This window comes from Struthio camelus, chromosome 1 (assembly GCF_040807025.1).
Source record: "Struthio camelus isolate bStrCam1 chromosome 1, bStrCam1.hap1, whole genome shotgun sequence".
In the NCBI taxonomy this organism is placed as follows: Eukaryota; Metazoa; Chordata; class Aves; order Struthioniformes; family Struthionidae; genus Struthio; species Struthio camelus.
Genome location: NC_090942.1, coordinates 137127736 through 137140781, shown reverse-complemented (window position 1 = coordinate 137140781; position 13046 = coordinate 137127736). Strand labels below are relative to the sequence as shown.

Genomic DNA, 13046 nt, shown 5'->3' with positions numbered 1-13046 from the left:
AAACAGACAAACCAAGATATTGATTTAAAGTATTTTTAGTGTAATTCTAGAAGATAATTATGTGTATTTCTTTGTCTTATAAAGAACTACCATGCACCACTTAGGAACAGTTCGGAGATATTCATATCTCATGCTGTCTTTGAGAACCAAATAACCATTTAAAGTTTAGTGAAACAGCTCTCCTTCAGAGTGACCACTGGCAACGCGTGAACTTAAGAACATGTATTTTGAATCTTTTTAATCATGTTTTATTCATTCTAAATAAGTGTACTCCTAAAAGGGTTGCATTTCCTTTTAAAAGTTATTTTGATAGGGAAGTTAACACTTAAAGTTGATTCTGCTGTTCTCATTGCAATAAAAATGCTTGTCATTTGGAAAGCTGAGTTCAGGACTCAAATATTCCATGAGAAAATTTTTAGGACAGAGGCTCTCTTTACTGTGCATTCTGGAAAACGATTATGAACCTGCCCATTCTGTATCTGAAGAGTAGAAGAGAGATATCAGACAAAAATTGTCTGACAGAAGCAGCTTCTAACAGGCCCCCAGAAGTCACCCGCTTGTCCTCGGTAAACTGGAAATAAATGAACTCAAGAGGGAATTCAAACAATCTCAGTTTAGGTATTTATTGCGGACGCTTTGAATTATCTACCTTCTCCTCAGGTTTATGAAGAACATATTCTTCTCCGCTGAGGGATTTCAAGTCACGTGTTAGTTAAACGCCTAAAGCAGGCAGCACAAACACTCCCAGCCACTAGATTCTAGGAAAATTGTGTTTTAATTTTTAAAAAAATAAAGATGTTCTTCACTTTTAGCTGTAGGAAAAAAAAAACCTTCTAAACAGGAAGTAAGCTGTAATCAATATAGCAGTTTCTTCAGTCTGCAAATAATTACCATCTCCATTGTGCATGGCTCTCCAAACCAGCAAGAGACTACTACATACAGAACTTGTCCTGTGTGCTTACAACGAAAATCAACAAGAATTAAGTTATTTGTCTTATATTATCCTTCAGGAAGATAAATGATTGTCCTAGCCCTGGGGGCCATTATTCCTCTTCCCCTTCCTCACTCTTTTATATTAGCCCTCTATGTGCAGACTTGGTTTGGTCTTGACAGCATTCCACTTAATATTAAAAAAAAAGTTAGCAAAGAGGGACAAAACTTCAGCGCATGTGTTGTATTCGGGACAAGAGGCAAAATACCTTTAAAACAAAAGCCTCTCGGCTTCTAAAAGGGATTACTGCCATTATATGACACGCTTGTCTGCAACAGCAAGGTAACAAACCAAAAAACCCTGCACAAATCTATGCAATCCACACAGCTTTGCCTCTACCACGTATCTATCTAGATTTTCATAATATTAACTATTTTTTTGTTGTTTGGGGTTTTTTTTTTTTTTTTGCACAATTCAGCTGGCATGGGGAACACTAAAGGCAATCCCAAGTATTACATGGAAGATGGATACCTACTCCACTACTTTTCAGTTTTGATGCCTGAAAAAATTGCAACTTCATTTGTTACAACAATAAATAAGATAGCTCGTGGGTTCTAATATTTGACAGCTTTATTGAACTTGATCTTGGATACGTGAATGTATGCCTGAAATTCATGCAATGTAAAGGCCCTGGTTTTCAAAAGAAATAAGGGACTCTGTTAAAAAAAAATGCCAGCCTATTCCAGAAGAAAGCACAGAACTACACTATTCTACTTTTGCACTTTTTTTTTAAATTCAATATTTACTCATCTTAAGCAACTTCTAAATGCAGGTTCATGTCAGGCATATCTGCTATTTTTTCCCCTCCACTTTCTACTACACTCCTATGAAGTAAACTAGATGATTTTCTCCATAGAAATAGGTTGTAAGTTTCTGGTCTGGGCAAGCTAACCTTTTAGACAGAATAAAACAAGGAGTTACAACCTTGCTTGTCCTATTACCTCTAAAAAACTTTGGTTTCTCCACTATTCGCAAACTGTAAACAGACAGGAAGAAAGAACAGGCGAGGGAAAAACAATACCTGTACTTGGCCACCATTTTCTTCATATCCACTTTGATTGTGAGACGTTCCCTCCTACAGCTGACATCTGACATTTTCACATCTGAAACTGTATGACTTGAATCATGCTGGCTATTGGAGGAATCTACTTTTTTCCTGATTTCCCCTTCTTTCCTTACTCTTTCCTTCTGCTTGTTATTAAAGGATCTCAGATCAACATCCGTTTTGCAAGAGTTAACGCATGCATTGCAGCCCTTCTTTGAACTATATTTAACAGGTACTTCAACGTGCCCTTCTTCAGTCTGTCTCGCTCTTCCACCGCTAAAGTAATCTAACTCTTTGCTATCCCGGGCACCCTTAGAAGAATTGTACTTCTGGTCTTCCTGCTTTCCATACTTCTGAGCTCTATCATCTGAAAAAGACTTTTCCCCATCTGGATGCCTGCGTCGTTTGTGACTATATTCATAGGCTATCTTTGTGACAGACCCCTCCGAGTACTCCCTTTCAGCCGATCGGTGAGACTGGGCACCCAGATTTCTTTGCTCCTCCTTTTCTTTGTAGGGTGCAAAAGAACGTTCTTGCTTCCACTTGGAATTTCTTGCTATTTCTCCACCGTCATACCTCTCCATTTCTTTAGCCCTTTTAGACGTGTGCCCATATTCTCTGTAATCGTGATCTTCAGGATACCTGTGTTGACATAAAGCAATTTACACTTGCACTAGAGAAGAAAGTGAGAACTTAAATGTGCAGAATGTTGGACAGCAGAATGCGTGGCAAGTTAACCCATAATCCCTCACGTCAAGGTACAGATGTGCAAGGGCTCTTAAGAGGGAAATATTATCCTTTCATACTCTAGCCATCAATACGATTTACTTAAAAGACAAATACTTCACTACTACCAGTCGCCCATAATTAAACTACAAAGTGGCAAACGTGTTTCAAGGTGGATATCTTCAACTATAACGCAAACAGACTTTCACTTGAGGCTTTACACCACAATACCCAGGTTTTAATTATTTTATTCCTATACCTCTTCTGTAAAGAGCTCCTTGCCGTAAATTCATCAGACACTCTTCTGGGTGACTGACCATACTTCTCCTCATGTAACCTCTGGTGCCTCAAGTCATCTTCATGCCATTTTCTTTCAAGTTTACATGAAGCCCCTAATGGTCTATGAAAAGGTTTCATTCCTTTTTCGTTTCCAGTGACTTTATAGTGCTCAGACACGTATCTTTCTTCCGTTTTGTGCTGGTAAAACGGTCGGTCATGTTCTTTATATGGTATTTCTGAGTATTTTGGTGGTAACTGGTATCTCCTATTGCTTTCAGTTCTTTCTGATGAATGTGTTCTGTAGGGCTTATGACTATAAGTGTCTTCCAAGAGAATTCTTTTCAGGTTTGGTGAAGGCGACCTACGTTGATAAATTCTCTGGTGGTTATTTCCATGAGGTGCAAATCTCGAATTGCTTTGTCCATACTTTTCATCTTCTGCTCTCCAAGGCATAGACTTCTTTGGGTCCTTACGAAAGCTTTTATATTCACAGTCATAATTAATATGAGCATGCCTTTGCCTATGGTGTTCTGGACTCCTAAATGCTGGAGATAAGGACCTGAGACAAAAAAGATATAGTCTACTTTAAGCAACCCCATAAAACAGAATCAAACTCTTAACGAGAACATCTGTTCAATATGAAAGCATAATTTAGTACAGCACACAGTATTAACCAGCTAGTAAAAAAAAAAAAGTAATATAAGCCAAGATATTCAAAATATCATTTGTCTAGCTAGACCAACAAACTTACTTTCCTCCTGTTAAAAGTTGCCATAGGAAAAATACCCACTCAAAATACTGGTAAGTCAGTCATTCTCCTCTCACTGCATTTTTCATTTCAAACTAAAAATAACGTCCATGTATGAGGTTTCTACTACATTGAATACAATCGTTATGCACTTTTTCACACTTTGAGTACTCCCTATTTTTGTCTGTGCCAACAGAAAAATGGGGGAAGGAAAAAGCATATAAAGAAATACAAACAAAAAGAAAACAAGCCTTTGCAGAGGTAGGAAACCATGCCAAGAAAAGTTGCTTATTTAAAGCATTATAGAATATCTCATTTTAGAAAGAGCAAAGTGTCACACAGGTAGGCTTTTTCTGCAGAAAATAGTTTGAGAAAGGTGTTTTTGGTCTTTTCGTATAAGTGTGCATGTATGTATGTTTATATATGTGTGTGTGTGTGTGTGTGTGTGTGTACATACAAACATAACTGCTGCTTTTGCTATTGAAAAATTCAATTGCTAAGATCAACTCCTTTGTAGTCTTCTCAGCTTCCATTTTTTTTAAACTGTAAGTCAAAATGCAAAATAAGTTGTTAGAACTCTTTTGGGTAAATAAAGAAAAGCAGGATGAGCCATGAGCAAGAACCATAAAGTATCCCCAGAGACCAAAGCAGCTCTGCTTGCATTAATATATTCACTGTAAACTCTCAGTACACTCTTTAATACAGAAACTGAAAAATAAGAGATGGGGTGGTGGGGAAAGAAGTCACTTCCTTCGTGCACATATTGCAAATGTACTATTTGGCACAACTCTTTAATTGCTGTTCAAACTCAGAACAGCATAGCACCTTTGCTGCTGCGGTGCTGGAATTTCTTTGGATGCTTTGGCTAACTCTTACGTTTTAATGAGCGCTCAAACATTCCTTCCAGCCCTTCATTCACAAAGGACAAATTCCAAATTATCAGTCTAGGAGCACATAGCTGGGATTTTTCAAAGAACATTTTTCTAGGTTATCCAAAGTCCCTTGGTCTGGGTCATCACAACTTAATTGTTAGTCTGTCTAAAAAAGCAACTCCAAGCCAGCAAAAAATAAAATTTTGTATTACACTCTGATAGCTCTTGAAGTCTTAAAATCATATTCCAACCTCTTAGTTCAACACCTAAAATTTGAATTGCAAGTCCTAAAAATTAGGCAGGTAACTAACTGCATGATGATTCTGGTGGCATCAATGACACATGCTACTAGGCTAGTTTCCAAAAGTAAGGGCACAATGATCCCCATGTTTTTTTCCACCTTATGCTGCAAGGCATATCTAACCGTGCTAAAATTTGATTATGGGGTCAGCCCCAAAGATTCAGGAAGCCAGAGGTGTTTGAGCTCTCCCTCTAGACCAAGACACAAAACAGCAGTGCCTACAGATACTAAGTACACCAGCTGGTATTTGAGTAAAAGTAGCCTTAACTGTTGCCCGAGACTTTGGTGCTTAAGGTAGTTCCAAGGGCCAAAATGAGCAATTTGAATGTGGTTCTGATGGAGAGCAGTATCTTAACACCTCTAGCTAAAAGTAATTAAAAAACTGAGTTAGAAAAAAAAAACTGTTCAGCAGAAGTTGTTCAGTTTGGAAAACAAACTGAAAGTGTATTTTGCAAAATTATAAACGGTGATTCTGGCTTCTTTTGGCTTTCTCTTCCCTAACAGTTTCAGAGCTTTGTTATAAAACCTTATGTAGAGCTACATTTCAGAACAGAAACAGAGTTATAGATAAACATTTACCTTTGTTTCCATCGTGGCGATCTTGATCTAGATCTCGTCATCTTTTGTCACGTGTTTTTATGAGTTTCTTGAAGCTGTAAAAACAATACAAATTACTAGTCCAATAAAAGAACTGCACTACAACTGGCAGTGCAGGCAGTTATTCTTAACGAGTGTAGCATTAGATGTTCCAGGTTTGAGGTGAGTAAGCTTTATTTTCAACTCTAATTCTCATGTTAAGGCAAGTACCTTTCTTTCCTAACTGCTGATCCGAGAACACAGTTTCTTTTTTTTAAAGAATTTACAGTATTCATTCATTGCTCACTTCTTTCTCTCCACATTTTATAAGGCTGTGTATTCGTGGGTTTTTTTTTTTTAAATGTTAAGAAGATCACAAAAAAATGCAACTGATTATGTTACAATTATTAGTACATACTAAACGCCACAAATGATAGAGGGAAGAGGTACCCAACATACAAATCAAATTTACAAAGTAAAAGGCTTTAGCATCCAGTTATTCACATATACTGCACTTAAATTTGTAATATACCTTGATGTTCTTAAATGGTTACAGACTTCCTGTAAGCTGTCACTCCTCCATAAAGTGTTAACTTTTCTAACATCACTTTTTTGGTTGAACGAAATGTGTACAAGAGATCTCATCTCTATACTTCACTTGCTAATAACCTACTACCTGTACATGCATTTAACCGGACAATAGAGGCAATATCACAAAAAGCACTGCTTACTTTTATACTATCACCTAAAAACAACAATTTGAGCCATGGGAAATGAACATTAGATTACATTAACAAATTCAGGGTGATTGCGAAAAGGTCTGAAAACAACAAAACATAATTATGGTACTATAAAAGCCCAGGTTATGGACAATTCCTGAAGCCTTTAAGTAGTTTTGGACATGCCTTCTCACAAAAGTTATAGAAGAGCCAGATAAAAGGTTAACGGAGTCTACTCTTCTTGCCCTTCTTTGCCAGACATTACACGCTTGGAAAAAACGATGGAAGGATCTACAAACCCACAAGTAATGTAAAGACAAATAGGAAAGGAAAATTGTGAAATTGCCAGGTAGCAGGCTTTGAAATTGGGATTTGGATTACATACATCACCTACAGCTCCTAATTACCACAAGATGCTGTAAGGGCCAGAAATATCAATAGGTGCAAAAACAGATCCACCAACAGCTCTGAAATTAGCAACCAACCAATCACTGGAAACTGGAAGAATACATATGGGTCAACGTCACTCTATACGCGCTCTGGTATTTCCTATAAGAGTCTGCTCATAGACATTCTTGGAGACAAAAAGTTAGCCTAAACTGGCCAACTATGGCTTTCCTGACACTTCTACTCACTCAAATCCTTTCTTTTGTAATTAAGTCTTTTACCTGACCAACTGAAGAGAGCGAGGAAAAAAAAAAAAAACAAAAAGCTTTCACATAAGCAAACCTGGAAAAGGAGATATGTGCCCACATGCCTGTTTTTTCCTCATCACATCAACCGGTCCAATAAAATACTACCTCTCCCTATCTACTTTATTTGCATTATTAGATTACAATTACAACAGCACCATCTTAAAAGAGAATATACAGCATACTTCTGATAGCTACCACCACGGATGGGCATTAGACAAACCAACCTACTATATTTTGGACAATTAATTTAATTCTGGAAATGCTCACTTCCTACTCGTTAAGCCAGACCATAATATAAACAGACAATTAGCTACAACACAGCAATAGCACAGGTCCAGAGAAAACCCTCTGAGTTTTTTTGTTTCTAAAAATCAAAAGACATCTCATTTACCATGAAAGTATTTGCTCTGTGACGAAACTGTCCATGTGGCAAGGAACAGAGGTTTAAAAAAATGCTGCCAAGGATAATGAAAGAGAAAATAGGAAATACTCCAAAGATGTACAGTATCTCTTCTTTGAACTTTCAAATATGAAGTTAAGCCTTACTTAGATCCTAAAGGTACATATCCAAGAACAAGGTAGCATGAATTTACTTAGGCCCTTTTTGTATGCTCTAAGATTGCACTAGCAAATGTTAAATGTTACGCTCCAACACCAGTATTCATAATAAGCATTTTTCAAATAGTAAGGCTAAGGCCTAAGCAATTTTGCATTTCTCACCAATAAAAAACACCTTACCAAGTGAGACAATAAGTATGTTGAAAATATGAACAGCCACCCCCTGGCTCTGGCTAACACAAAAAAAATTTCTTGTAAACTTTAACAACACTTTCTATGCTATTCAAACTTCTGCTTTCTGCCTTCCCTTTGGTTCTGAACTTTAGCCTTCATTTTAAAATGAAGGCTAAACACTTAAAAGACAAAGTACCATTAAACTCCACCCAAACCATCTTACAGAGCTTGATACAATGCCAGGAGATCATATCACAGACCAATCAAGCTAGAAATTGAATATACAGAGCTAAAGTGTTTTTTTTATCCACATCAGCTAAACAATCATACTAAAAGCATGACAAACATTGTGACAGCATGTCCTAGGTCTCGCCTTAGGATAAACAGGATTACTTTAATTCCAAAAAAGACACTCGTTTTTGTTTAGCAGAAAGAAACTGTTCATTCATTTTTATGTGCCTCCTTGAAAAGTTACTCAGAAGTAACGTGATTCCCTCACAGCGAGATTCAAAGGTGAAAAACATACGAAGGCAGTAAAAGCTCAACCCCAGTCAAAACTCCCAGCTAACACTATAATAAACTAATCCATGTAGAATTTGAAAGTGCACTGCTAAGTCCAAGTTCGAATCAACGCACCTCAATCAGTAAGACGGTTCCAAGTCCAAAGAAAGCTTTCTGTGGGATGGTTCTAGGTAGCAAGAACCTGTCTATAGTAAAATTATTTGAATCAAGTGGAGGCCCTACAGTTCCTGAATCCAGGTGCTTCAAGGCCAGTTCATTTTGAACCAGGGACACCAGGACCTGCTATACTCTGGATTGTGCATTTCACCACGCCTTCCTTCTCTATTTTACAGGATGCTATCCCTATGAGAACGTGAAGAACTATTTTTAACTAGGAGGTAATATTACTCAGATCGTCGTGCTGCTTGTTTTTTGTTATGTTACAACAATAAGTGACTTATTACAGAGGAGTTATCCGTAACAGTGCTCAGACAGTTTTTAAACATTAATGAGGAAAACCACCTTTTATTTTGTTTTCCTTGACTTTTGGAATTTAAAGCAAACAACTTCAGCCTCAGAAACGCCTTAAGCCTGTTGCCAGCTTTCCTTAGAGTCTGTCTTTAAGAAATCAGTGCTTTGACAAGTACAAAATTCTTGTACCATTTATTAAGAACCTGAAAGAGGCAGCTCAAAAGAAGTAACTCGAAAACGACCAGAAATGTTTTGGGTGTGTCAGCCAGAATATACATTCTTTCAGAAAGGCCATCAATATGACAACTTGTTCTACTGGACTAAACCATCTCCAGTCTCCAATCTTCTCCAGCAGGCAAGGTGAGAAATCACAAATTACTGCAGTCATCTAACTGCAGGGCACGGAACTGAAGCTCTTGCAACTGCAGACCCCCACAGATAGAAGAGATAGAACACCAGTGGAGTAAAAGGAGGAGTAAAAGAGTTAGCACTCTTCTGTGAATAGACCATAAAAGATGTCGACTGCTTTATATTCCTTTTGGGTGCAGACTCAGCTCCACTGGGTCAGCATTTACAATACAGATAACAGAAGAAATCCAACACTGGAAATGCAATACAGAGCAGGTTAACAGTAGCACTGTTGACCATCAAGGAGCTGCTCTTGAACTGCCTTTCCACCTGTGGCTAAGATAGACAATTTCTCACCTCTTTGTAAGGGACTGGCTGACTCCAATCGCAATTGGCTTCCAAACCTCTTACAGGCAGAAAGATTGAGCAAGTCTTTCATAGGTTGGGTCACACAGCAGACATGAAAAAAGACACTGACCCTTGGCTGCAAAAACTACCTATCTCACTACCCTCTCACTCTGCCCTCCTTCTCCCCACCAAAAACGAGCAGCTGCAAATTTTTCATTTGACTGTCTCCTTCTGATCAACCAGAAACTGCAAGGGACATGCCAGATCACGTCCCTTGCTGCAGTGTCCATCCAGAAAGAGAAACCAAAAATCGAGAAGCTCAACACCAAGACAGTCAAATATCTGACAGAAACCCAATCAAATTAGAAGCTCAGCTGCAACCTAGGCTTTTCTATAAAAATGTAAAGACCTTAAAGTCTGAAGCACAGAAAGCCATTTATCCTATCCTTAAATGAAAATGTATAAAACTGGCAACTTTCCTAATAGAAAAGTTAGAGCAGCTGGCTCACAGCGGTTGCCACACATGGATTTTTTTTCCCCCTCCTCACTGCTATTGTCTGGGCAGGACATCAGCATTGCATGCACTTTATCCCTGTTCACCTTCCAGGCATACCAGCTCTCTTGACATTTCCTCTCTGAAAGGAGTCTGAAACAGGGCAGTTTAACCACAAGACACAACAAACCCCTCCATGAGCACAGCTGTATCATATACAGCTGTATCATATACAACAGTGGCAGGTACCTATACTTCATTCAGAATCTTATCTCCAAAATGGCCAGCAGCATGAGCCTGGGCAAAAGTGTAAGAACAAACATCTCCCAACACCCAGCAAACAGAACAGAAAGTTTCTGAACTGCAACGGGAACCAGTAGGATTCAGCAGAGGCACAAGTTCTCTCTCTCAGAGATCCAACTTCACACGTACTTTAACTCAGTGCTTCCCAAACTGGCTTGGGTATTATCATCACAAGCTGAGGCTCCCAGGGCTGCACTAGGCTATGCATATATCCGTATCTCCCTAATTTTTCTACTAATTGCCCTTGACCTCAAAAATCAATTCACACTTTCAGCCCACCACTGCCAGCTGCTTCTCCCAGGGCACAATTCACCCCCTACTGCCAGCCACTCCTCCCAGGGCACAAAGTAGGATGCTGTGAATTGTGTGGTGCAACCCTGTCTCACACTAGTGCCACTCTCCTTGCCTCAGATCTTCTCCAACACCTGGAATGAGAAGCATGGGCACACCTACATGTGCACATGCATGCGCACCTCCAGGAACAAGGAGAGCGCACCCCAGGAACAAGGAGAGCACAAGCGTGACTGACTCCCTGCAGGCAGGAGCCCAGAAGGCTGCCTGAACACTCCTGACTCTTGACACATTCTCCCTCGAGGTAGTATGCATATCACAGGTTAAAAACGATAAACTAGAACAGCTCAAGGACACACACTGGTGGAAGCAAAAGAAATCCAACCGAGGGATTTCTAAACCATTCCGTCTTTTAGACAGTTTGGTAAATAACCAGACCTATGCAAAAGATCTTTATTCAGATTTTCCATCCTCAGTTTTCTTGCTACTCTGATATTCTATTAGTGCTCTTTATAATTATAAATTCCTTCTCCTGGCCTTCAGTCACTCTCAGACTCTCCTCCAGATCTCCAAGGTTATGGTTTGACACTCCAAAATATTTTGTAGCTGGTCTGGCTGCACCACCCCCAGGGCACTACAACCTCAGCTGCACTGGCAACACAGCCTGAATCCTCATCAGGAACATGATGGGGTTTTTCCTTTATTCACCAGGCTATGTTTATCAGAATTTCCTAGCCTGGTCTGTAGCATCTGTAGCACAAACAACAGTGCCAAAACAATGGAGCAAATGGTGTACCATGACAGTGGGAGGCAATATTATATGCCAGTACTCTTGCCGAATACATCACACTGTTAAATCACAACCTGAGCATACTCTGACTCTCCAGCCAGTTCTCTTCAGTTTGCTTGTTAATCTGAAGACTTCTCCCAGTAGTACAAATAGGATTTTAATCTTCTAGAAGTTCAGTTGTTGCAGCTTTAAAGAAGGAATTTTTTGTCCTCCTTCTCCTGTTTTTCAGCTTTATCCTTTTGCTGTACACAAGCTGGAGAAAGTAGCTTTACACAGGTTGCAGCTCAATGCTAAGGAACATTAGCAGATGACTAAGCCTCATACTAGCGAGGTAACTGTCCCATACAGAGGCAGCATCACTTCCCTCTACTTGCCCTATATAAGATTCAAGAGCCCAGGAAGAGCCACCATAAGGGCATGTACAGAGTAGATGATAACGCCCCAAAACATCTCAAACTGTCTCACTCACAGTAGAATGAAGATCTACCACAGAAAGTACAGGCCTAGCTGAAGTACAGACTATTTCTTCATGGACCATTAAACAAATTTTAAGGTATCCCTTGAAATAGATTAAGTGCAGGGGAATACTTTTTGTATATTTCAGCAAACGACAAAAATATCTAAGTTTAAAAGCAAGTAACTTAATATCATTAAAATTAATCCATTTAATGGCACTAATAAGCAGCCAATGCCTCACCTTCGTAGAACGCCTACAATGCTAATTTGAAAAGATTGAGTAGGCTAAGCCTATCACATAATATGTTACATAGTTCAGTCTCAAATTAATACACACTTTTACATAAAGAAAGCACAAGCTGTAGAGATACTGCCCAGCCATTTCTGTATTACATTGAATTAAAGGCCTTTAAAAACATAGTCTGACCTCTGATCTATTATAGCCAGATCATTACATTTAACAGCACCATCCCCAGCTGATTCCGCCTATCAGGTTCAAGAGAGGTGTCAGAAACGTGTTAAAAATTAATTCCTGTCATAGTTTGATATAAGCTTTAGAAACCACAACAATTTCCTGCCCACTGAATGCCATTCAACACATACAAACTGTAGTGGAGATCTTAAGTCACAAAACCAATGTCAGGGGCGGTGGGGAGGGACCCCCTCTTTATTCAGAGGACGTGTAGAATCAGCAATGCTGTGCATGAACGCTGTCAGCAAACTGAGCAGTTTTAGCTGTGTTCACCAACCATGCTACAGAAATCAACTACGCTGGAAGACTCCCAGTACATTTCCTCCCTTTCCCAGAGACAGTTAAAGCCCGCTTCCACCTGAGAGGAAGAAGGAACCTGTATTTAGCTGCATCACTTGCCAGCTGGCTTGCTATGATACCAAACCAACTTACATTACCTCTTGACAGGCAAACACCCACAAGGCAAACTGCACCAAAATCAAATCAACCTATCTCAGCACAAACAGAAGAAAAGTTGATTTGATTGCTCTTATAAAAGCAGTAGCAGAAATACCAGTTATTTTGCTAAAGGCAGATGTGGAGGAGTACAACATGCCATGGACACTTATTAAGAAAGACAGCTATTTATCAGGATAACTGGGCGTGCCTCTAAAGGAAGTTAATTATTTTCAGCTCACCTCGTCAACATCAGTTTTTTTTAGAGAAAAAGCAAACAGCAAACAAAAACCCTAGAAAATCGTAATAGCTTCCAATTAGTCCTTCAGAGTAAAAAGAAGAGAACAAGGGGAAAACTTAGTCATCCGTGTTCTCTACCCTTCCCTGCTCAAGCCTGTCTCTTACAGCTCGCCACATCACCACGTAACTTCCCTCACCAAAGATGCTTCCATGC

The 13046-nt window shown here is 39.2% G+C and overlaps 1 protein-coding gene across 12 annotated transcripts in view; it reads right to left on the bottom strand.

The window, feature by feature from the left end:
• The window catches only part of BCLAF3 (BCLAF1 and THRAP3 family member 3), a 33532-nt gene that overhangs the window by 18910 nt on the left and 1576 nt on the right, over positions 1-13046 (bottom strand). For 9 of the 12 annotated variants that reach the window (XM_068918313.1, XM_068918297.1, XM_068918333.1 and 6 more), the window contains exons 2-4: positions 5542-5615; positions 3022-3600; positions 2013-2678 (exon numbers count right to left, since the gene is read on the bottom strand). In XM_068918313.1, the coding sequence (XP_068774414.1) occupies positions 2013-2678; positions 3022-3600; positions 5542-5582 (1286 nt within the window). In that variant the 5' untranslated portion in view covers positions 5583-5615. Of the gene's footprint in view, positions 1-2012; positions 2679-3021; positions 3601-5541; positions 5616-8320; positions 8640-13046 lie in introns of those variants that run through there. The other 3 variants (XM_068918306.1, XM_068918343.1, XM_068918281.1) reach the window with 1 other exon arrangement.